We start from the raw sequence: 24,567 nt of genomic DNA, 5'->3' as shown, positions 1-24,567 counted from the left end.
TCTTGAAATATATAATGCATTAATGTTAACTATAGTCACTCTACTGTGCAATGGAACACCAGAACTTCTTTCTCTCACCTGGCTGTAACAGTGCACACCTTGACCAGCTCTCCCCCTCCCCCTCCCACCAGTAAGCCCTGAAGTTGAGAAGTGCCAGTCCTCCCACTTCGTTCCTCTTTGGTATTGAGTTGGCTACTATGGTACTTTTTGTCTCTCAAAATTGGTGGGTTGATATTCACAAAATAACTTGCTCAGATATTTTTATTAGATTGACTTTAATTTAGGGATCAATTTAAGAAGAACAGAGAGCTTGACAACATTGAACCTTCTTATCCATGGATACAGAACATCTCTTATTTTCTGGTATCTTTCATCATAGTTTTGTAGTTTGTCTCATAATGGTTCTTATAATTTTGTTTAGATTTTGTATTTACTTATTTTTTCAGTGCTAATGTAAGTGGCATTGTGTTTTTAATTTAAATTTCTGCTTGTTAATTGTTAGTATGCTGCAAAATGATTGATTTTTGTATATTAACCTTGCATTTTGCCATGTTATATGATGGCTTATTAATTCCAGGAAGATTTTTTTGGCCAATTCTTTCAGATTTTCTACATAGATGATCATGTAATATTAAAACAAAGACTGTTTGATTTCTTCCTTCTCAACTATGTATAGCTTTTATTTCCTCTCCTTGTCTATTACATTAGTTAGGACTTTCAGCAAGATGTTGAAAGTCCTGGGGAGAGATCCTTGCCTTGTTCCTTTCTTGATCTTAGTGGGAAAACTTCAAGTTTCTCATTATTAAGTCATCAAGTAAAGTCACTAATTTTTAATGGTCAAAAGGTAACTACAAAGCTGGGCGCAGTGTTGCATGCCTGTAATCCCAGAGGCTCAGGTGGCTGAGGCAAGAGGATCATGAACAAGTTCAAAGCCAGCCTCAGCAAAAGCAAGGCCCTAAGCAACTCAGTGACACCCTGTCTCTAAATAAAATACAACAAAGGGCTGGGGATGTGACTCAGTGGTGAAGTGCCCCTCAGTTAATCCCCAGTACCCACCCCCCAAGAAAAAAGCAACTACAGAGGGAGGAAGAAAGGTGTCCATTGGGCATTGGTGGAGACTCTGGTAGGGGTGTGGGCAAGCTGTCATGACCACTGACAGGCTAATGATAATGGATGACTAAAGTGATGATGATGGGTGACTAACCCAGTTCACAGGTAAGGAAACTAAATGTCAGTGAGGTTAAGTAGCTTATCAAATGTTGGTTGAATAGAAATTCCCATAAGGTTGGGATTCGGAAAGAAGTTTCTCTGATTTTCTCTGGCTCTAAAGGGATCTCTCTACCCACCTGAAAACTTTCAAAACATACTGGTGTTCTAATCCTAGATTCAAAATTTTCTGATTCCATTGGTCTGAGGTGAGGCCCAAGCCAAGAGAACTTACAAAGATAACTGGTGATTCTCAAAAGAGTTGAAGACTGAGACCCTTGATGACTGAGGTGTGCTCAAGGATAGTTTTTGGGACAAGGACACAAATTTTGAGGAGGAAAAGCAGTGTAATGTAAAACAAATCATTATTTCCTGAACACATTGTAGTTGACAGTAGAAGAAGGCACACTGGAAGGAAGTCTGCAGTTGCCATTTCATTTTGAAACCATAGAAACCAAGATGTAAGTTGAATAATGAATGGGCACTACCTCCATCAATAAATCATCACCAAAACATATAAAGACCCTCTCGCATTTCTGCAGGTTAATCATCTGCAGCAGAAGCAGCTGTAAAAATTTCTTTCAATTTCTTCTCATTCATTTCAGGAGAAGTAAAAACTTATAGATGGAATGTCCCAAAAAGATCAGGGCCAGGGCCCTCTGATCCCAATTGTATTCCATGGGTTTACTATTCAACAGCAAACTTTGTGAAGGTAAGGTGAAGAGAGCAACCAAGATGCTTAATGTAACACAGCTGCCATGTAAACTCTGAGTCATCACAACTCTGGTGGGTATCTGTGGAGTGGGTATGATTTATAGCAGGGAATAATAATGTATGGCCCATTGGTTAAATCCAGCCACCCCTACTCATTGACATTGTCTTATGGAGATGACAAAGACAGTATGGGTCACAAACTAAAAGAAAAATTTACCATCTGATACTTTCCCACAAAAAAGTTTGCTAACCCTTGATTTCAAGTAAGAAGTAAAAACATAGCCCCAATATTTCAATTATCAGATTTAGAATTTACATAGTAACTTGAAACAAAAGAAAATATATCGATAGGTAACAAAAGAGTATCACAATATACTTTATTCATGGTTTTGGCTGTGTAAAAATCTATTAATTTTAAAGGCATTATCTTGTCTTATAGACAAGCCTTTATAGGGCTCCGGGAAAGAAAGCACATCTCAAACATAGTAACTGAAACTATAAAACTATGAATGATAGATAACTGAGAAATGAAAAGCAAAGATTCAATACTGATTTGAGTCAGGTGTATGTAAAATTACTTTGGTCTTTAATTATATGTCATAAACTAAAGTCCAAACTAAAATCATATCTGATATGAAATATAAGTATCATCATTTATTTTTAAAAAGTGAGGAATTATCTTAACCTTCCTTTTAGAATAGATGACTTGAATTGATGCCCTGGAGATTACAACAATTCAGGAAATAGACACATATAAAACACTTTAAAAAATACATTTACAAATTCTAATTATAGAAAAAATATTTGTTTATTCATGCATCCAAATACATTTATTGAGTACTTGTAACATGCAATGATGCTACTCAAAACTAAGACAATGCAAGTATCCTTGTCTTAAAGAAACATAACTTGGTGGTAAAAATATTACATGTCCACACCATGACTCTGAATCTGGTAAATTCTTTAGCTATTAAAAGTACTACCCACTTGAATCAATCTATGAAATATGGTATATTAAGAACTATGTAATGTTTTGAACAACCAACAATAAAATAAAAAAAAAGTACTAGAGGAGACCTTGGAAAGAAGGTTTAAAAAGAACAATATGAACATAGCTGAACATAGGAAAGTGGAAGGTGTGTGGGAAAAGTGTTGAGTCCCGTTTATCTATCATACAGGGTCCAAAAGGAAAGCAACAGGGGAACCTAACCCAGAAAGTTCACTGGAGGAGCAGATAGGAGCTTAAACACCTATCAGGGATTTGTATTTTATTCTGAAGGCCATGGAAGATCACTGAAGACTTATAAATAAGGAAGTGAGGAGATTAATCAGATGGTGGTCAATAGCATGAGCTGAAGGTGAGGTGAGACAGACCAGAGAGGAACTAGTTTCAGGATCCTACACTAGAATGGTGGCCGATGGAATGAAATGTTATTAAATTATTTAATGGCTTAGCTGATTTGGTTTGCTTTTTCTTTCAGGACACATATAGTGGTCTGATGGGTCCTTTGATTACATGCCGAGAAGGAGTATTGAATGAAAAGGGTAGAAGAAGTGATGTTGATTATGAATTTGCTCTCCTGTTTTTGGTATTTAATGAGAATGAATCTTGGTATCTGGATGATAATATCAAGAAGTATCTCAATAAAGATCCACGGGATGTTAAGCGCACTGATGATTTTGAAGAGAGCAACAAAATGCATGGTATATTGGAATTCAAAGAGAACGTTGTTGAGATAGGCTCATAGAAATTCCCCTCACTGTAGGAAGCATCCAACCTCTTTCTCTGTGCCTTTCCCTCTTCCCAGTGGCACCTGAACCGAAGAAGTTCCTCTAAAGGTTTTTTCAGCAAGTACCAGCCTAGCCAGTGGGGACTGGTAGCAAAGTCTTTGAGGCTTTGGACCAGTTATTTAGGGTCATCTCTCTGAATGCTGAGATATCTTAAGCTATAAAGAAGTAATTTTAAAAATATGTCACTACTTATTGGTATGTTTTTTGTATGAGTCACCATAAAGTTCCATTTGATCAATTTAGGGATTTGTGTAATTTACTGTGGAATAAAACACCATCACCAAGTTTCTGTTTTAATGTTTTATTTAACTCAGTGTAATTTCAGGTAGGTTTTTTTTTTTTTTTTTTTGTAGGAGTAATGTTTGAAATAGACCCTCTGGCTAAGATCTACTTTTGAAGATGGCCACAAAGTTCATTATTAATATGGATTAGAATATTGTGGCCTGATTCCCAGTTCAGCTGTTCTTTCCCTTAGTAACTTTGCTCTTTTTTTTTCAAAAGCTTCTCAGAGTGCTCTTTCTTTCTTTCTTTTTTTGAGAGCTCATCCTTCCTTTCTTTTTCCTTCTTTCCTTCCTTCCTGTACCAGGGATTGAACTCAGGAGTGCTCGACCACTGAGCCACATCCCCAGCCCTATTCTGTACTTTATTTAGAAATACAGTCTCACTGAGTTGCTTAGCACCTCACTTTTGCTGAGGCTGGCTTTGAAATCTTGATCCTCCTGCCTCAGCCTCCCCAGCTGCTGAGATTGAAGGCCTACATCACTATGCCCAGCTGAGAGCATTTTCTTTTTAATGCACACACTTATTTGGTTATACCACAGTGCATAAAATAAAAAGTTAGTGGAGGACTAAGAGTCACCCTCTCATCAATTCAGTGTGTTTTGGTCATTGTTGGGTTATTGGTTCAGCCCTAGGAAACTATCCTTTTGGAGAACCAGCCAGGCTTAAACTTGTTCTCAGAAAGTGAAATATTAAGAAAATATCTTCTAATTAATTCAGTGTTTATCTAAGTAAATTTGATTTTTTTGTGTGGCTGAGGCCACTCATTTGCAGAAAGGTATAAATCAGGATTCTCACCAAAGAGCCTGTAATCCAATTCACAAGAAGGATATGCTGAATAAGCAAACAGTGCCACTCAAGATGCAGCTTTGAAAAACAAGCTATTTCTCTTTCCTGCCTCTCTTTATATAAAGATTCCTGGTAATCTGAATTTGGGATCTAGAATGGCAGGGTTGTTTTAAGTGTAAGTGAGACTCTTACCTGTTTCACAGGTAGCTAAGAAGGGTGACCTAAAGATTTTGGACCATTTCTAAACTCAAATTAAGTAGTGTCTTCTCACTGACCAAAGACTATTTTCTTTTTTGCCTTCTTAGCCATTAATGGAAAGATTTTTGGAAATCTCCATGGCCTCATAATGAATGAAGACACAATGACAAATTGGTACTTGTTAGGAATAGGAAGTGAAGTGGACATACATACCATCCATTATCATGCGGAGAGCTATATTTTCAAAGTAAGTATAAGGAAAATGTTTGTTCGTGAGTTCAAAAAGATTTTTTGAACTAAAGGATTCCATGCATTTCAATTGGGAAATAAGGGAATTCCTTGGCATGTGATGCTTGTGAGGGGTGGTAGTTCATATTACAAGTGGAGCAAAGAAATGCGATTGTACCTTCTCCTTGAAGATATTTCCTAACAGGTATGTGCATATTACTGTGTTTGTAAAAAAAACTCTCTCAGTCTCAGAGGAACATTTTCTCATCAGTTATATCGCCATGGTTATGATCACCCTGGATTATTCTGTTAATATTGCATATGGAAGCACCCAAAGGGTTGGTCTTTTTTCCCTTCCCATCCTTTTTCATCCCATTTGTCTTTTCTTCTCACCCCTCCTTTCTTTTCTTTGTGATTAGTTAACATTTTAGCCCTATCCAATAAAGGAGGCATTTTGAGCTCTGGCGTGGGCCCCTCAACTTTACCTTGACTTTTGCCCTGAAGAACTGGTCTGGACCATGTGTGACCTCCTGCTCTCTGGCATCAAATTATACCGTATGGGTGGTGCTGTCTGTACAGCAGAATCACCTGGAGAACTGTTTAAAGAATAGACTGCCTCTGTTCTGCCCCACCTCAGACCTGCTGAATCAGGTCTCCAGGGATAAAGTCCAAATAGCCTGTCATCTCAAGTTCTCAGTGCCATCTACCAGGAAGCAGGGTAGAGAATGATAATCATACCTAATCTGTAAGGTAAACTACTAGAATTGTTTCCAGTTTGTTAGAATTATATTCTAATTAAACTGCAATAAGCAGTAATTTAATAAAATGTTTACTATCTTTTCCCCTCTGTGTATTTCAAAGGATACCAAATATTAGCCTACAGTGATTAGCATTTCATGTGTTAAATGACTATGCTACTTTTCAGATTTTGACTTTATCAATAGACATTTAAAAAATTAAATTAAAAATTTATGAAATTATCAAAGGTTATACATACATATATAAATGTTAAACATTAAAATGTGATTCACATTGCATACAAGTCACCCTATTTATTGTACAATTTTGTTTTGTAAGCACAAATAGTGATGTAAACAACAAACAAACACAGGATACAGAATTTAAAAAAAAAAAAACAGAACACTTCCATCACCTCTCAAAGTTTCCCAGTTGCACCCTCTGGTATCAATTATTTCCCTCTGCTTAACACTTAGCAACTGATGATCTGTTTTCTGTCTCTGCTATGATTTGAATGTGTTTCCTCAAATTGATGTGTTGGAGACTTAGTCCCCCTTCCAGCAGTGAGGAGATGAGGCCTAGTGGGGGATGTTTAAGTCATCAGGACCCCTCTTCTATGAATGGATTCATGCAGATTATAAATAGGCTGCACTCTACAAATTTGATCTCTTGATCTCTGGCATGAGCACTCTTGCTCTTCCACCTTTATGCCATAGGATCATGCAGCAAGAAGCCCTCGCTTATATTATTTGTATTCTCAATAATTGACATTCTGACTGGAGTGAGATGAAATCTTAGTGTTGTTTTGATTTACATTTCCCTGATTGGTAAAGATTTTTATTTTTTTTCGTAGATTTGTTGGCCATTTGTATTTCTTTTTTTTTTTTTGAGAAGAGTCTGTTTAGTTCTTTTGTCCATTTATTAATTGGATTGTTTTATGTTAAGTGTTTTGAGTTCTTTATATATTCTGATATTTTTAAAAGGTGGAATGGGAGATCCCATGAAAATAGAAGAAAAAAAACAGTGAAGTCGAAGAAGAAGGAGATTGAGAGGGAGAGAGGAGGGATGGAAAAAGTGAATAACAATGGAATGTGACTGACCAAACTTTCCTATCTACATATATGAATATACCAGTAAATTTTACCTTTATGTATATCTATAAAGCACTAATTTAAAAACCTATAAATAAATAGAAGACTGGTAGAATAGATGAAAGGGATCAGGGAGATAGAAGAAGGGAGGAAAAGGGGAGACTGAATTAGAACAAATTATTTTTCATGTTTGTATAATTATGTAAAAATGCACCCCAATATTAAATACAACTATAATACACTAATAAAAATCTTTTAAAATGTTTGGTAGAATTTGCTAATGAAGCCATCTGGATCTGTTGGAAGGTTTAAATAAAATTTTAGTTTATCAGATATAGTCCTATTCAGATTATCTATTTCTTATATTCTTTCTCTTGGCAGTTTATGTCTTTTTAAGAATTTGTTCCTACCTATAAATTGAAGAATTTATGGGGACAGAACTATTGTACAATATTCCTTTACTATCCTCTTTAATGTCTATAAGGTCTTAGTGACTTTTTCCTTTCTTTTTCTTTTTCTTGGTCAGATTTGCATTACTGAACTATTGCTGCTTAACAAATTACTATAAAACTCAATGGACTAACACAATAAACACTTATTATCTAATATTCTCTCTGAGTCAGGAATCTGGGGGTAGCTTGTTAGTTTAGATTTGGCATCTCTCATGAGACTGCAATCAAGATAGCTGGGCTGCAGTTATCAAAGGTTTGACTGGAACCAGAGGATTCACTTTCAAGCTCACTCATGTGGCTGTTGACTGAATGCATCTGATCATTATCATACAGGTATGGCATGGGAGCTGCTGGCTTCACCCAGAATGACTGATTCAAGAGGAGAAAGTACAAGAGGGACTAAAGCAAATGTCATAGTCTTTTATAGACTACTTTTTACAAGTGGAATGCCATTTCTTCTGCCATATACTATTGGTCGTACAGAACAACCCTCATGTAACATAGGTGGGAATTACGAAGGTTATGAATATTAGAAAATGGGGATCATTAGGAACCATCATGGAAATTGGCTGCTACAAGGTTTCTCAATTTTATCCATCTGTTGAAAGAACCAGCTTTCAGTTTCTTTGATTTATCTCCATTGTGTTTCTGTTCTTGATTTTATTTGATTTCTGCTCTTTATTATTTCATTCCTTCTGCTTACTGTGTTTCTTTGCCTGTCTTTTCCTACTTGTTGTGCTGAGAAAGAAAGCCCCAAGCTGTTTTTTTTTGTTTTGTTTTGTTTTTAATTTCTGCAGATAGATAGATCTTACCGAGAAGATGTTTATGATCTCTTTCCCGGGACATTCCAAACCATTGAACTCTTTGCGGATCACCCAGGGACATGGCTGCTACACTGTCATGTGTCTGATCACATTCATGCTGGCATGGAGACAACCTACACAGTCCTCCGGAACATAGGTAGTGTTGCCTGTCAATGATGCCAGATGATGGCACCAAGTTTCCTGTAGACCTAGAAAATAGGAGGCCTGAAGAAAACCCAGATAAGCCCCCAAGGAGCTTGAAGTCAAGTAAGAGAGACAGATATGTAAATATGTAGCCATAATGGAGTATGGTGTGTCATAAATGAGGGCACAGTATAGGCATCAGTGGCAGTAATGGGAGGGCTAACAGTTTAGGGGTGAGACCCAAGGTTTCTGAGGCCAGGATGATCAAGATGGATGTCAGTGGGTGAGTGGGACCTGGGAAGTGGGAGGAGTAGAATACATGTGCATTGGTATGAAGCTGCCTGGTGAGAATCCAAGAAAGATGGCAGATACTGGTGGGGTAAAGTCCTTGCTGGAAAAATGATATAGCTTATATCATGAAAATAATCTCTTTCTCTTGTTCATAAAACAATCAACTTACTTTCCCTGTCCAGACAACAGGATTCCATACTCCACCAAGTCTCCTGGAGGGGCATCCCATCCGGCCACAGTGCCCTCCAACGGTAATGATATTCTCTCCTGCATCCTACATGTGAATGCCTCAGTGTTTCACTCCTCAGAGAGAGGCAGGTGCCTGACACCTCACTTTTCTTTTTTCACAGGTAGGGAAGAGCTGTATTTCTTTGGCAAGAATCTGGGTCCGAGAGGAGCCAAGGCTACTTTGGTCATCCTTTTCATCATGGGACTCCTCTTCCTGGTTACCACGGTGATTCTCTCCATCAGACTGCGCTCCGCAAGGAGGCAGAGGCCTTATCAGGAAGTCCAGTCTTGTGCGCTCCCCACGGATGCTTTGTGAATCATTTGGTTTTCCTCAGCAGGAATAGATGAGGTTCCTGGCTGGATGGCGGTCAACAGGAAAACTGGACCAAGGCATCGTTCACCAAAGAAGGCTGACAACCGAGTCCTGTGTCAGACTTCCGATCCTCTGGAACATTATCCAAAGCAATTTGCTTTTATTTATTTATTTCTAAATGGGCTGTGAATAATCCTCAGGTATAAAATGCCAAAAAAGGAGAATATGTGGGACCAAGGAAAGCCAACACTGCGTCTGTTCTCTGAACAAATTTGCTGAAGTGGGAGACTCTGTGAAAGATATTTTCATATTCCATCTTCCATAATTTTTAGATTAAACAGTGCTTCCTTGGTTAATTGCCAAAGTTTCTAGACAAATAACTTCTAGAAAAAGCTATAGTGCCTTAGACATTTTTCTAACTGGAATAGCACTGATTTTTCAACACTGTTACATAAGATGCATCCCTTAGTTGTCACAGGGAAAACAAGTTTCTAAGAAGTTCATGGAAGTGTCTAAGTTAGTATCTGCCGATTGCATTTTTTGGAGTCTTTAATCAACTCTCCTGGCCTTTCTCCCCTTAATATAAATAACCTGTGCGTTGTTTGCTAGACAAGGCAAAGTGATAAGGTTTGTTTTTTTTTTAAATTGCTGCTGTTTTATGCAAACCTGTAGAAATACTTGAATGTTTACAATTCACTTCATTTTATATGTTTTTACAATATGTTTCCCTGGCAATGTCTGCATTTTTAAAAATCAACTAGAGAATTTCTGTTTCTGTTCCAGACTGCAGGAAGGCTGGAATCTGTGAAGGAGCAGGCTGGGTTTTCTCACTGTGAGTCAGAGTTTAGTGTGAGCTCTCAGCAACAGGGAGAACTTCAAGTCTGGGCTTGAATCTTCAGTCTCATCTTTTCATTCAGTTAGGGGGGCTCTTCCCAGGTCTCCATCTTCTATGAAAGAAGAACATCCTCAGTATTTGAGAAGCACCAGGAGGAATTCATCAATGCAGCTTAGTGGTTGGGAGAAGAGATCTTTCAAAATCCTAGACAGGTTGCCTCTTCAACATATAGTCCTTGAGAGGAGGAGAAAAAAGGAAAAGGAAAGGCGAGAAAAAGAGTCTCAGTGGCAGTTTTTTAAACCATTAAGTTAGCTTTGAAGATAATTTTACAGTTTTCAAGGCTCACATACAAAAATAAAATATTGAGCAACTAAACTCAACCCATTATGAGGCAATCCACCCTTTCTGAAGGCATGCCTGGACGTTAGTATAAGATTGATAAAAGCAAGTTGTTTATTGCTAGACTGAGAAATTGCCCTTAGCTCAGAGCAAGCTGCCCTGGGATGCCAATGCCAAATGAGTGATACTAGAACATCTGCCTTAGCAGTGGATCCTTGAATATCCAGGTGAACGAGTAGGACTAATAAATACTCTGGTGGTGGGACCTTTCACACTTTCTCAACTTCATCTTGGTGAGGGGAAATGGGTAATTTGATAGAAGCTATAGTCTTACATAAGACAGGATGCAAATGCTAAAAATTCTGTTTGTAGTTTACTTGAATGTCACATCAACACAGTATCCAAAAGATTTTGAATTCCAGCCTACCAATGTGATTTTGTAGTATATGCACTATGGTTTTCATATGTGTGTGGGCTGTATAATTATATAATAATAATTATGATAAATGCCTTATTTATTGCTCACCTTTCATAAAACAACAAATTATTTAGTTTTTTTCCTTTTCACTTAGTTGATTTTTTAAATGAGTTTGCACTATTTCTCTTTTTAATAAAGTTTCACATATCATAAAATGGCTAGTTGCATGGTTTTTTTTTCCATTCAAAATTACCTTTTGTTAAACTGGGAGGGAGAGAGGTTAAAAGAAAATTATCCTTTACATATTTAAGGAGTTTTGACTAATTAATTTTTGGTACTGGGGGTTTAATCCAGGGGCACCTAAACACTGAGTCACATCCCCAACCCTTTTAATATTTTATTTATATACACCATCTTGCTAAGTTGCATAGGGCCTCACTAAGTTTCTGAGGTTGGCTTTGAACAAAAGATCCTCCTGTCTCAGCCTCTCAAGTTGCTGGGATTCTAGGTATGCGCCACTAGGCCAGGCTGTGATTATTCTGAAGAAGAAAAAATAGAAAGCAATGAAAGCTTTTATACAATGCTCATCAGTTGTCCAGCACCGTGATGGCATTTTACATGTGTTAACTCACTGGATCCTTGCCACAATCACAAGAGGTATGTATAACCATATTACACATGAGAAAGTGGAGTCACAGGAGGGTCAAGTAACTTCCTCCAAGACCCACAGCTAGTAACCTGTGGTGACAGTATGCCAAAACTATTTAACAAAGGGACCTAACCTAATGCAGTCTACTGAGGAAGGCCTTTCTGGGCACTGAGCTGAGAACAGGAGTTGTGAGAGTGAGACAGGCAAAGTTGCCACTGTGGGTAGTGTTTTGGACTGGGGAAGGCCTGAAGAAGGCCAAGCAAGGGGACTAAATAACTTGAAGAACTGAAAGAGGAGTAGTGAAAATAGTGGATAGGTAGTGAGTGGTCCTGCTATGGAATTTGAAAAGAAGAAAAATTTTTAAAGTACTAAGGATTGAACCCAGAGCCTCCCACATGCTAGGCAAGCTGTCTACCACTGGGCTATATCCCCAATCTTTTATTTTATTTTTATTCACTTATTTTTGAGATTGGGACTTGCTAAATTGCCCAAGCTGGCCTAGAACTTGGGATCCTCCTGTCTCAGTTTCTGGAGTAGCTGGAATTATAGACATGAGTCACAACACCCAGGCAGAATTTTGGATTTTAACCTAAAAGAAAATGTACTTTTAAGTAGAGGAGTAATATGATGAGATTAGAGCTTTAAAAATCTCCCTCTGGCAGCCCTTGGGGAGAATGACTTGGTGGGTTTGGGGAGACATTTTTGTATGTAGTTAGGAGAAAGGATGATGGGCTGTGTAGGCCCTTGGATGTGTGTTTAGAGGACACCAGGGTGGAGAGGAACATGTGAGAGTTTTGAGAATTACATTCATGGATGTGTGAGTACACAAAGAACAAAGAAGGCAGATGAGCCTCATCTCAAGAATCCCTCAGGTTTAAAAGCCCTGCCTGGTCCCAGTGTTGGTGGTCAGAGTATTTCCTTTCTTCTTTCTCATCATCCACTCCCTGTTAGGGGTTCAGAAGCAGCTTTATGTAGCCCCCCACGCACCGGTAGACACTTCTCTGCTGGCTCCCAGACTGCGGCTTTGACTTGGAAGGAAAGGATACAGGCTAACCCTGGTCTAAGACACAGTCACACAGCGCTTACTCCTAATTCAAGTCTCCCTCTCAAGCGGGGCTCCTGGAAGGGTCCAGCGCCGGCTCGTTCAATTTGCCTTATTTTGGCATCGCTGTATGATGAAGTCGTTACAGTCTCCTTTAACCTGATTTCACCATGTAGACATGTTGGGGATGGAGCACAAAAGGGGGCTACCTGTGCACAAAGGAAGGGGCCACTTGCAGAAATGATTTGAAAAATCTCAAATGCCAGGAAGTGGATGGAAGGGAAGGAGATTTTTCCAGAGGGGCCACGACGGGGGATGAACCCTTTGCTTATTCCCCAGGACTCTGGCAGGGGGCGGGATGCAGCCGCGCCCACTCCGCTGCGCGTCAGCGCGTCTTCCGGAAACTCCACGCCCCTGGGTACTCGGTTTCCCTCTAGGTTCCGGAAGAGCGCGGCGCCGCGGGTTGACGGCGTAGGGCCTCCGGGAGGCAGCTTAGGCGGCTGGGGCGCGCGGAGGGGCGGGGAAGTGAGGGAAGTGCTTTGTTCCCGAGTTGGTTGTAGTGCCTGCGGGCGGCGTGCGCGAGTGGCGCGGAGCCCGAGTGTCGTCCGCCCCCAGGGAGAAGCGCAGGCTGAGCGCGCGGGGGCGGGACTGCAGCACCTGGGAGAGCTTTGGATCCAGACCCCCTGGCCGCAGTGGTGCCTGGCCAGGCGCTGATCCCAGGCAACTGTGGCTCCAGCCGGATCGCTGGGAGCCAGACACACCAAGGCGCAAAGGCTGGAAGGATGCGGGAGCCAGCAAAGGGAAAGCGAAAGCCTCCCACCAGGCCAGTGACGGGGTGAAGGCGTCGTGCGGCCCACCAGACGCCGCCGGTACCCGGACCTGCCCCAATTAGCCTGCTTGGACAAACCCAGCGCGCCGTAGCCATGGCTATTGCCCACCTGGCCACGGAGTACGTGTTCTCAGACTTCTTGCTGAAGGAGCCCACCGAGCCCAAGTTTAAGGGGCTACGGCTGGAGCTGGCGGTGGACAAGATGGTCACATGCATCGCTGTGGGGCTGCCGCTGTTGCTAATCTCTTTGGCCTTCGCGCAGGAGATCTCGATTGGTAAGGCCCCTGACGGGAGAGGCCGCCCCAGGCTGGGCCGACGTTATCTAGGTCTGCCCGGGTCTGGTGAGATGTGATTTGATTTCACAACCGCCTGAATCTCAACAGGCCTCTGAAACGGCTTCTAGCATCAATGGACTTGAAAGTTGGGAATAAAGGTGGCCCTAGTTTTATGGTCCGAAGCGTTCTTTGCCCGCCTGCATTTTTATCCGCCTTGACCCTGTTTGCATCCCCACTGATCGGACTGTGGCATCCTTTTGACTGAGGCCCTTGCCACCAGATTTGCCCCAGGACAACTGTTTCCCCCTTTTAAACCTCTCCCCTCAGTATTTGTTCAGTCACCTGTAATTTTGTGCCAGAGAGGTTCCTGAGTGGCCAAAAGTAGGATGTGAAGACGAAGTGTTTCATTAAAAGCCTGTTCTCCTTTTTATTGTTTTACATTTAATTGATACTTATTTTAGTTCTGTAGAGTTGTGAATGATGGAAAATACTGCACTAGGCTGGTGTTAGATCCTTCACTTGGAGGGCCTTCATATATAGAGAGCGAGATGAACAAATGCCCCTTATGTCAATTCTCATTTTGTCTTAACAGCCCTATGAGATTCAAAAGTCTGGAAGTTTGGACAAGGTCACCTGAGTGGTCTTCCTTGGCAGCTGTCCTAACTTTCAGCACAGAAGAGGTTGTCAATGAATCAACTGGGAAGTAGTGTAGGAGGGCTAAAGACTGTTCTAGGGGTGGGCTGGAGGACAGTGGAGCTGGACTTTGGGGAAAATTTATGTCAGAGGATGGATGAAATTTGTATAAGCAGAGGTTGAGACTGTTGCAAAGTTTTGAAATGGCAGAGCATGTTACATGTTCCTGGAAGGGATACAGCAACTGTCCTAGCCAAGGCAGGAGGATTAGTCTGAGTTCCGGGAATCTCAGAGTGAGGATGGGCTTGTGTCACATTGTAACAGAAGAGCACAGACTGACAGTCTCAGGAGTGGGAAGTATTGAGCAGAGGACAGACTGGTTGAAAATAGCACTTAATAAACAATAGCCTGATGATGGCATGCAGGATCTGGATGTGAAGGAGGAGAGATGTTGGAGTTAGGAAGGCCAGATGCCTTATGGTGAAGCTTCAGTTGAGGTCTTGTGCATGGATGGTTTGAAGAGTGAAAGGGAAACGAAGTATTACTTCTGAGAGATCAAGGGACAGTAAGAAGTACTTGGGAACCTGGATTTTTAATAGGCCAGGAAGGGCAGAGACTTGTTCAGCTTGTTGTAGGTCTGGATAAATGGATGTGTTGTTCATAGAAGTAGTGAAGTTGAAGCAGGGGTTTAGAAAAAAGGTGGTAATGAGTTTAATTTTGTGATCTGCAGCACTAAGTTGTTTAGTTTGGCAGGTAGTTGCCAAGTTCCATGTTGAAATTAAGTTTTTAGTTTCACTAGTCTTTGGGCTGGACATAGTTACTCTTCGGGATTTCCTTTTGCCTTCTAGATGACAGGGAATTTAGCCTAAAGGAAAACCACTGAGTTGCATGGGTCTTGGAGATAATTTCTCCATTTAGTGACTGCTCCTTGAGTGCCAGCTGTGTGCTGAACCAAATGCCAGAGACCAAGGAACCAGGAATAAATGAGGCATGGTCCGAGTGCTGAAATAGTAAGTCTTGGGCCCCTCGTCTGGGCAGAGTCAGGAGGGAGATCTTGGTCACTCTGACCAAATCTACCTTCAGCTCTAGTCCCATCTACTAGAGGAACTCTTAAGACATCTGTGCCAGAAGTGCATTAGATACTTCCAAATTCCAAAGAGATGGCTTGTCTGAGAGGCATTTGCAGGGAGGTTGGGAATGGGTTTACCCAGCAAGGGTTTAAGCTCATGCTGTGTGTATAGCACTGCTGTACTTTGAGGAGGATATGAAAGGATTTTTGAGACAGGGTCCTTTCCCTGTTTTTGGATATTTATAAACCCCCTGGGCACTAGAATGAAGCTGCTATTAAGTAACATCATTCAGCAGTGTGTGGTTCAGTAACAAGACAAGTATTGAATTCAGTTCCCAAAGAGTGAAGGTTGGCAGGTAGTTTGGTATAGAACTTTCAAGCAAATTCCCATATCTTCTAAACGCTTCAGGAATTGCAAGGGAAGGACAGGCATGTGGGATGCAGCCAACAGGATCAGGGAAGTCGTATCAGATATATCTGAGTGTTCATGTACATGGAATGATGAGGGCTTTAGAGAAGAGAAAAGGTACATAAATTAATATGTGAAATTTGTACACTGGGATCATGTCATGCAATATTTAGTTTTGTGCAGTTTAGCTGTACTCAGACAAGAACAAAACAAAGAAACAAAAGAGAACAATCACAACAATACAGAGTGGAGTAATTTAAATGGAGCAAGCACTTTGCCCCACTACATTTGGTCCACGAGCACAGACCTAGAAGAAGCATGAGATAGCCCCTGCAAACTCCAAACATGGCTTTGCCTTCCCGCTCCTAATAATCATTCCTTCCCTCTTGGGTGTCCAGGACACTCTCATTGATACACTTTACACTTTACATTATACATCACCATGTGGCTGCCTCCCCTACAAGATACTTAATCTTCTATTGATCCTTAGAACCTGGTGTCCTACGTTGCACATGGAAGTCACTTCACAAACACTGGTGAGAGAGTGAAAGGTGAGAGCTTTTAGCATCATTAACTGTTTATTTAGCCAGGTGTGCATGGTGTTGTTCCTTGATATTGGCAGGGTCAGACACATGAGATATAGAATCTGCCTCTTAGAAGCATCATCTAGCTTCTAAGCATCATCTTCTAATACAAGATTCGTTGGATGTGGGAAATGTCAGGTGTATACTAAAGCCTATGCAGTGGGAGGGCAGAAGGAGGGGTTTCTGATGACTCACTGGAACAGTGAGGTCTTCAGGGCAGAGAAGAGCTCTGAGGCTGGATTCCAAATATATGGAGCAGTGTGAGCTAAAGCAAGGAGGTGTAAGGTGGCTTGAGCTTGAGAGAATTAGTCTCACCTTAGATGGGAGGTGAAACTAGTGTATGGCGGCTCTATGTGAAAGGGGGTACAGAAATGTTCCTTGTTTTCTTCTTTGCATTGGGGTGTATACAAAATTAGAAATGAGAAGATCATCTTTAATGATTCATGTCAGTTTTCCTTTTGTATTGATAAACTACTGCATGTAGTAGTAAATTGATTATGATTAAAAGCACTGCTCTCCAGGGCTCTGGCCCTTTTACATCTATAGCTCACATGGGCCCAGCATGGTGGGTGCTGACATGGGGCTGCCTGAGAGGTGAGGATTACAGCAGGGACAGAGAGCAGAGGGGACTCTGCTTATTCTTTCACTAAATCTTGCTCTCCTGTGAGTTGTAGGTCATCACAGAAGTGATGTGGTCCAGAGGGGCAGAGTGGAGTTGGTGCCACCGTCAAGGTGGAGGGAACTTCTGGTAGCTTTTGAAGCAGCCTGGGGCCACAGCCACTCATTGGTTTTGCTATGCCCTTTGACGGTAAGAATTGGAAGCAGAAACACTCTGGAGGAAGTGGCTAGGAGACTCTTAACTTCTGAGTTGTGGCTTGTGTTTTGAAGCCTATGGGACAGTGGAATACTAACTGTTGAGTTGCATTTAATAACACAAGTGGGTACTTGCTTTGCAAGGCCTGATATTTCTACTTTTCCTTTCCAAAATTCTATGCAAGATCCAGTTGGGGGTGTGTGTGGCAGAGGGTAGAGAGGATCTCATCACACATAACTGGCATACCACAGAAGACAATTTGAATTCGATTGTGACTCTGGACTAGGGAGAAATGAGAATTGGCATTTCCCAACCCTCTCCTTTTCCTCCTCTCACCCTGCATTGCATCTTGCATGCGGCAAGATGAATTCAGTAGAAACTTAGTGGAGATACTAGAGCACGTTAGAGATCCATCCTGGGGTCCTTCCTGGAAGAACAGCTGGGCTGAGGGAAAGGAGGGGATGTATATCCTCCTAAAGTCTCAGTTGCTTGGAAGTGCTCCCACTTCATGCCCTTTGGTAATACCATTCTGTCCTGTGTCAGGCCAGGCATGCTTCCTCATAGACATTTGCATCTGATAAGGATCATAAAGGATGAATGTCATTATGGGAGGGAGGTAAGTTGTACCATTGGATCTAGAAGCTTAGATTATATGGCTCATCCCCTTTTGTGTTATTTTTGTAACAAGGGAGGGATCTGTGTGCAAAATGCTAGAGGATTGCGCTGTGGAAGAAGGAAGGGTGTCATTCTGTGTGGTACAGACACCACACACCTACCACACATCTGTCGTTGTTGTGGAGACTGCAGGAGGCAAAGTTATACCATCGGCATGCCCCCTCAAATACCTCTAGAAGTGTAGGACATTTTACCCATAGAGAGTGGGAAAAGAGGTCCAGGAAATAGCTGGGTGACCACTTGTTGTAGAATATGAGCATGATTGTATTAAATGGCCTTCAAACTCTGAAATTCTAGAGGAATATATCTAAACTATTAAAGAAATGAACTCTCTTAAGTTTGCTACTATTATGGCCTAAATGTTTGCTAAAGCCCTAATTCCCACTGTGATGATATTTGGAGATGGGGCCCTCAGGAAGTAATTAAATTTAGAAGAGGTCATGAGAATGGATCCCCATGATGGGTTTAGTGCCCTAATAAGAAGAGGACAGATCTATCCATAAGTGTGACTGATAGGAAAGGCTTATGAGCACACAGCAAGAAGTTAGCCCTCTGCAAACAAGGAAGAGAGCTCTGACCAGACACAGATTCTGCTGGTACCTTGATCTGGTACTCCAGATCTTAGACTCCAGAACTGTAAGAAAATAAATGTGTGTTGTTTGAACTACCCAGTCTGTGATATTTTGTTATTGCAGCTGGAGCAGACTAAGACAAAATTTTCAGACTCTGAATGGGACTTATGTTCTTGGGTCTTCTGACAAACAGAATCTATAGTGCTCTGGTTTAGGGCTATGCAAAGCCCAGTGCCTCAGAGACTGCTTTGATCCTTTAATATCCTAATCTGGCATGTAGCTCCAGGAGGGGAGTGCCCCAGATTCCTGCCAGGATGTTTCTTGACCTGAGCCAGGCTGGCTGGACCACTGTGGAAAAGGGCATCTAATCTGTTAGGGATCCTTCTCTCCTGTTGCCCTTCTACACTGCCCTCCCAGTGGGCAGCCTCATTTCTGGACAGAAAGGGATATGGGTCTTCAAAGTTAGCTAGCACTGCTTTTTTTGCTATCATTAAAGGCATTGGGCCAGGCCCAGTTAGCCAAAGGGCAGATAAAATGGCAGCTGCTTCCAGAACCATAGTTCTTGTGTTTCCTGTAACTGAGTCAGCAGCTGGGAAGTCATCCACTGCCTTGTGGCTGAATTTATGCACATCTTTGGGAATATCTTCGGATTGCTTTTCAGCTTGTACCGACTGGTAAAGCTGGTTGCTTCATTTAGTGGTGTCTGTAAGAGTGGGCTAGTATTTAAGGTCTCATGGCATAGATCCCGTAGAAAAGCACATGCCTACTCATGCTCAGAACCAAAGAGCCAAGAGAAGGATGCATGCTGTCCAGAGAGGCTGCTGTTGCACAGATATTGCCTTGCTAGTGTTTTGTAGTGTTTTTAGTATACAAGTAGTACATAAATATGTTCTCATGGTAAAGGATTCTTCAACTTCCTTCACCCTGTGCTAGGGGTAACCATTATGCCATGAATAGCCTTGTCGTTGCCTTTCTCTACATTCATATAACATGTATATATCTTATTTTAATTTTTAAATAATTGAGTCACGATGTCATAGTTTATGTTTCCTGCTTAGTATGTTTTGAGGAGCTTTCTGTGTCAGTACACAGGCCTTACAGTTTTATGAAGGGCAGAACAGCATTCCATGGCACATTGTATTCTCATAGCTCATCTAAGCAGGCCCCTGATAATGGGTGGTTACATTCTTTTAAATTACTACTCTCACACATACAGCTTGTTTGTATAAAATCTTTGCAAATGCTTTTTTACTCCTAATTTTGAAAGTAAAAGAGATTAGAACATTATCAGTTTCTAGAAGATGAAATCATTTTCCAGGATGGCTTTGCATTCTTGATTCCCTCTTTCAAGTAAGTAAAGGAAAACAACAACACTGCCTTGTGTTTTTAAAGGGAGTCCCGCTGACTCCCTCTAAATGTAACCTTTGGAAGTCTGGAAGGGGCATTGACGTGCTCTTGGTTTTAAGAAAGAAATTAACCATTTTAGGGTAAAATTGCAATTTTAAGTTGACCTCTTTTAAAAAAAAACTTTATTTTCTTTATTTAGTTTTTTATGTGGTTCTGAGAATTGAACCCAGTACCTCACATGTACTAGGAAAGCGCTCTACCACTGAGCCACAACCCCAGCCCCCTGAGTTGAACTTCTTGATACAGGTTCTCATTGCATTTGCCCTGTAAGTTTCCCTTCTATAATTAATTGTTGAATTCTATCTCCCCACCCTATAATAAACTCACTAAGGGCAAAGGTCACTTGTAGGCATTCAGTAAAGTGTGTGTAAACATCAAAATGAACAGGGATGTCAGTAGGATTTTACCATTTTTAGATACTGTGTGTTAGTATTATGTTGTCTCTAAAAGGAATTTTATGTGTCTTGATAGAATCAGTTTTAAAAAAAATCTCCATTAAAATTACTTGAAAACTCTGTAGTACCATTGGAGTTGACTAGAATAACAGTAATAGAGCAGGAGGTAGGACAAGACAGACAATAAGCAAACATTTTAGTAATTGTGAGAGCAAATAAAAACAATACTAGAACCACTGAAAAAAGAAAAAATATCTGCAATACCAGAATTTAATTACTTTTGAATTTTGTTTCTGGTGAGGGTTGTTTTGTTTGTTTGTTTGTTTGTTTGGTCTGGTAATTTTGATGAGAGATTTGTGGGTTTTTTGTCAAAACTGTGCATGCATTAATTTTTTTTTCAATTTCATTATGGTTAGACACAGCCCATCCTTGGAGCAGATAAAATTCATTATTTTTTTCTGATTATCTTTAATAATTATATTTAAACCTTTACCACTTTAGTCTGTTTCTTCTTTTGATGGGACATCAAAACTGTAGCCAATAATTTCCCCATTGTTATGTATTGGAAAACCCAGTCTTAATTCATTGGTTTTTGATTTCCTCTTAGAAAAATAAGCCCATTTTAGGACTGTTTCTGTTGTTCTGCATGTAAATCTGTTGATTCACATAAAAACATCTGATCATTCTTGGCAGAATAGCTTATACTGGATTGTTTCCAGAAGTGAGGAGGTACCTGGTAAGTTAAATGAACTTTATCATTCAACATCAAATGTCATTCTCTAGAGCAGTGGTTTCAATTTTTTTGGCCCAAGAGCCTTTCACACTTAAAATTTCTTAAGGATTCCAAAAATCTTTTGTTTGAGGGTTTTATCTTTGGTATTTACCATATTAGAAATTAAAATTGAGAATTTTTTTTTTAAAGAGAGAGTGTGAGAGAGAGGGGGACAGAGAGAGAGAGAGAGAGAGAATTTTAATATTTATTTATTTTTTCTTAGTTCTCGGCGGGCACAACATCTTTGTTTGTATGTGGTGCTGAGGATCGAACCCTGGCTGCACGCACGCCAGGCGAGCACGCTACCGCTTGAGCCACATCCCCAGCCCCTAAAATTGAGAAATTTTTAAAAATATTTTAAAATTTAAAATAGTAAGCTCATTGCATGTTGACATATGTAATATATAGAAATGTACAGTGTGTGTATATATATAATTTTTTTTCTATATTGGGGATTGAACCAGAGCATGTTAAGCAAGCTCTCTACCACTGAGCTATACCCCAGTCTTATAATAAATTTTTATGAAAGGCAGATAACAATGTGATATTATTGTGAATTAATGATTTAGACCTCCTTCTGCAAAGTGGTCTCAGATTCTAAAGTTGCCACACTGCACTTTAAGATCAAAAGCTCTGGAGTCAAGATCCAAGGTGGAGTTCAAAGTCAGCAGGTCAAATGATGTGCACCATTTAAATTTAAAAAGTACTTTCAGAGGCCCTTCAGAATATAGTTTATACTTCTCTATCTACAAGGTGGGGAATGCCCCTTTGTCCACTTCTTTACTGACACTTAAAATCTTCAGTTTCTAATTTGCCATTCTTACTTGAACTGGCATCTCGAGGTCTTGGTTTGTAGTTTCTTATTTACACTGGGATTTCACAAGACATATTTTTGGGCTCTCACAGCCACCCTTAGCCAAGTTTGGAAGCTGCTCATTCTGTTGGGCTATTTATTCTTTCCTGTTGGGTGTGTGGTCCTGGAGAGATTGACACTTCTTACTTGGCTTATAAAATCCTTTTTCTCACCTCTCTGAAATCCATCTTAACTACTTCTCTTTGACTTTCTTTTTAAGCAAAAAGGTTAATAACATTTTATTTCTGAGCCCTGTTTCCTGTTTAAATTTAGTCAAAGCATAAAACTTTCAAATATCATTTATTATGAAATGTGAAAATACCTTTAAAACGTTTCTTATAAGTATTAATATATTCTTCACACTTGAAGATTTAGTATGAGAGTTCCTGAAGTTCCCAGAAAGCACAGCACTTTCCCATGGGAAGGCTGCTTTTCAGAAGGAGAAACACTCTCTCAGTTTTTCTTTTGCCAGGGGAAGATTCCCTGTCCTCTCTGACAGCCCCAGGTGTTCATTTGAAAGGCAGGCAGTACCCATTAAATGACATAATACATAGAGGCCTGACACATGGTTGATATTCAGTAAATGTTGGTTGACTTAGTACTGAGGATGAATTAAGCTAATACAGTCTGAAGGTACTTTGCAAAATTATCAGCCTCCAGCAGACCTGAGACAGTCTCAGGCTTGTCTCCAGCTCCCTTTCAGATTCAGGGCCATTCAACAGGCTCTGGAGGCTTAGCTGGAATAAGTCTTGAATGGTGATGACTGTGACTTGCCTCCCTTCCTTTCCCCAGTGTTCTTGGCAGGAGGAGAGCCCAGAGACTGATGGTCATAACATTCTTCTTCTTAAGAAGGCCTCATTTTTTTTCTAAAAAGCAATCTAAGCCCTGCGTTCTCAGTTTGTTTTCCTTATTGAGCTATTGAGGTGAATAATGGAACAGAAAGATGATCCCTTTATTAATAGCAAGGAACAGCTGTGTGGCCCATGTGTGGGCAGAAGGCATCTCCCCTGAGATCAGTCTCACCCTGTAACATGAGGGCACCAGATAAAGTTAGATATTGCATGCACTCCCGTGGCCGTCTGATTCAGGAACTGTGGTTTGTGCCTGCCTTAAGGTGCTGATTCTTTTTCTTCTTTCATTCTTTTTCTTCTCTCCATTCATGTACTCCTTTGTTGGACACATATCTGTTGAGCACTGTGGTTCACCCTAGGATCTATCAGTGAGAAAGCAGACATGGTCCCAGGAGCTTGCCACCTCCCTAGTCATTTCAGAATTCTGGCTGATCAGTGCATTGGAACAAGAGAGGTAGTGGAGGACCTCATCTAGTATGGGGCCTCAGGAATGGCTTTACTGAGGAAGAAACACTGCAACCAAGTGACACATCAGCATGGTTGAGACCTCTTAGGAAGAATGGATGTGCTTTTTTTGAGAAACTGAAAGAAAATTAGTGTTATTGGTACCTATTGAGGAAGGGGTAAGAGGAAGTGGTGTAAAAAGAATGCACAAGTGAACAGGAGTCTGGTTATTGAGGGCCTTGTGGGATTTGGATCTCAGAATTTATTTGGATCTCAGAGGGTTTTTAACTGGGAGCATTTTATTTTTTTATTGGTTTTATTTTTTAAAAGTATGTTCACACCAATTTATGTCTTCATACATGTACTTTGGATAATGAGGTCCATCACATTCCACCATCATTGCTGACCCCCTGCCCCCTCCCTTCCCCTCCTATCCCTCTGCCCTATCTAGAGTTCCTCTATTCCTTCCATGCTCCTCCTCCTTACCCCACTATGAGTCAGCCTCCTTATATCAGAGAAAACATTAAACATTTGGTTTTTTGGGATTGGCTAATTTCACTCAGCATTATCTTCTCTAACTCCATCTATTTATCTTCAAATGCCATGATTTTATTCCCTTTTATTGCTGAGTAATATCCATTGTGCATATATGCCACATTTTTAATCCATTCATCTACTGAAGGGCATCTAGGTTGGTTCCATAGTTCAGCTATTGTGAATTGTGCTGCTATAAACATTGATGTAACTGTGTGTCCCTGTAGTATGCTGTTTTTGAGTCCTTTGAGTATAGACCGAGGAAAGGGATAGCTGGGTCATATGGTGGTTCCGTTCCCAGTTTTCCAAGGAATCTCCATACTGCTTTTTATAATAGCTGCTCCAATTTATAGTCCCACCAGCAATTTATGAGTGTGCCTTTTCCCCCACATCTTTGCCAACACTTGTTGTTTGTCTTCATAATAGCTGCCATTCTGACAGTAGTGAGATGGAATCTTAGAGTGGTGTTGATTTGCATTTCTTTAATTGCTAGAGATGATGAACATTTTTTCATGTATTTGTTGATTAATTGTGTATCCTCTTCTGAGAACTAAGAGCATTTTAAAATCATACCCGAGATACTTTGGGGAGAGACTAATTAGGAGCATTGCAGGAAGTTTCAGCTTACTAACTTGATGCACTTTAAGTACTAGCAGTATCATATATATCTTGGAAATGCTGTGATACATTATATGGGGTAAAAATTTTTCAGGAACCATTGCTGGAGCTCTGCAGGCATGCCTCTCTATTGTCCTGGGGATGCTGGAATTGATTCAGAAAGAACTCAAACTGGTCACATTCAGTGAGTGTGCTTTGAAACTTTGTGATCACTTATGAAGCTCGGCCAGTACAGTGGACAGTGTGGAATAAGACTGTGGCTGGCAGGGGTGGACCAGGTGTGGT

The 24,567-nt window shown here is 40.6% G+C and overlaps 2 protein-coding genes across 3 annotated transcripts in view; both read left to right on the top strand.

Moving 5' to 3' along the window:
- Nucleotides 1–9,268, top strand: part of HEPHL1 (hephaestin like 1) — a gene marked incomplete at both ends in the record, with an annotated part of 69,616 nt that extends 60,348 nt beyond the window's left edge. The window contains 6 exons of the mRNA XM_081281205.1: nucleotides 1,812–1,918; nucleotides 3,402–3,624; nucleotides 5,085–5,224; nucleotides 8,284–8,446; nucleotides 8,907–8,975; nucleotides 9,075–9,268. Of these exons, the coding sequence (XP_081137331.1) occupies nucleotides 1,812–1,918; nucleotides 3,402–3,624; nucleotides 5,085–5,224; nucleotides 8,284–8,446; nucleotides 8,907–8,975; nucleotides 9,075–9,268 (896 nt within the window). The remainder of the gene's footprint in view (nucleotides 1–1,811; nucleotides 1,919–3,401; nucleotides 3,625–5,084; nucleotides 5,225–8,283; nucleotides 8,447–8,906; nucleotides 8,976–9,074) is intronic.
- Nucleotides 9,269–12,982: 3,714 nt separating this feature from the next.
- Nucleotides 12,983–24,567, top strand: part of PANX1 (pannexin 1) — a 36,754-nt gene continuing 25,169 nt past the window's right edge. Inside the window, exon 1 of one of the 2 annotated variants that reach the window (XM_081274022.1) lies at nucleotides 12,983–13,652. In XM_081274022.1, coding sequence (XP_081130148.1) covers nucleotides 13,472–13,652 — 181 coding nt within the window. In that variant the 5' untranslated portion in view covers nucleotides 12,983–13,471. The remainder of the gene's footprint in view (nucleotides 13,653–24,567) is intronic. The other variant, XM_081274023.1, reaches the window with a different exon arrangement.

Source organism: Spermophilus citellus (assembly GCF_964194105.1).
Source record: "Spermophilus citellus genome assembly, chromosome: 2".
Classification (NCBI taxonomy): Eukaryota; Metazoa; Chordata; class Mammalia; order Rodentia; family Sciuridae; genus Spermophilus; species Spermophilus citellus.
The sequence above is the reverse complement of the archived record's forward strand: the minus strand, read 5'-3'. Positions and strand labels throughout refer to the sequence as shown.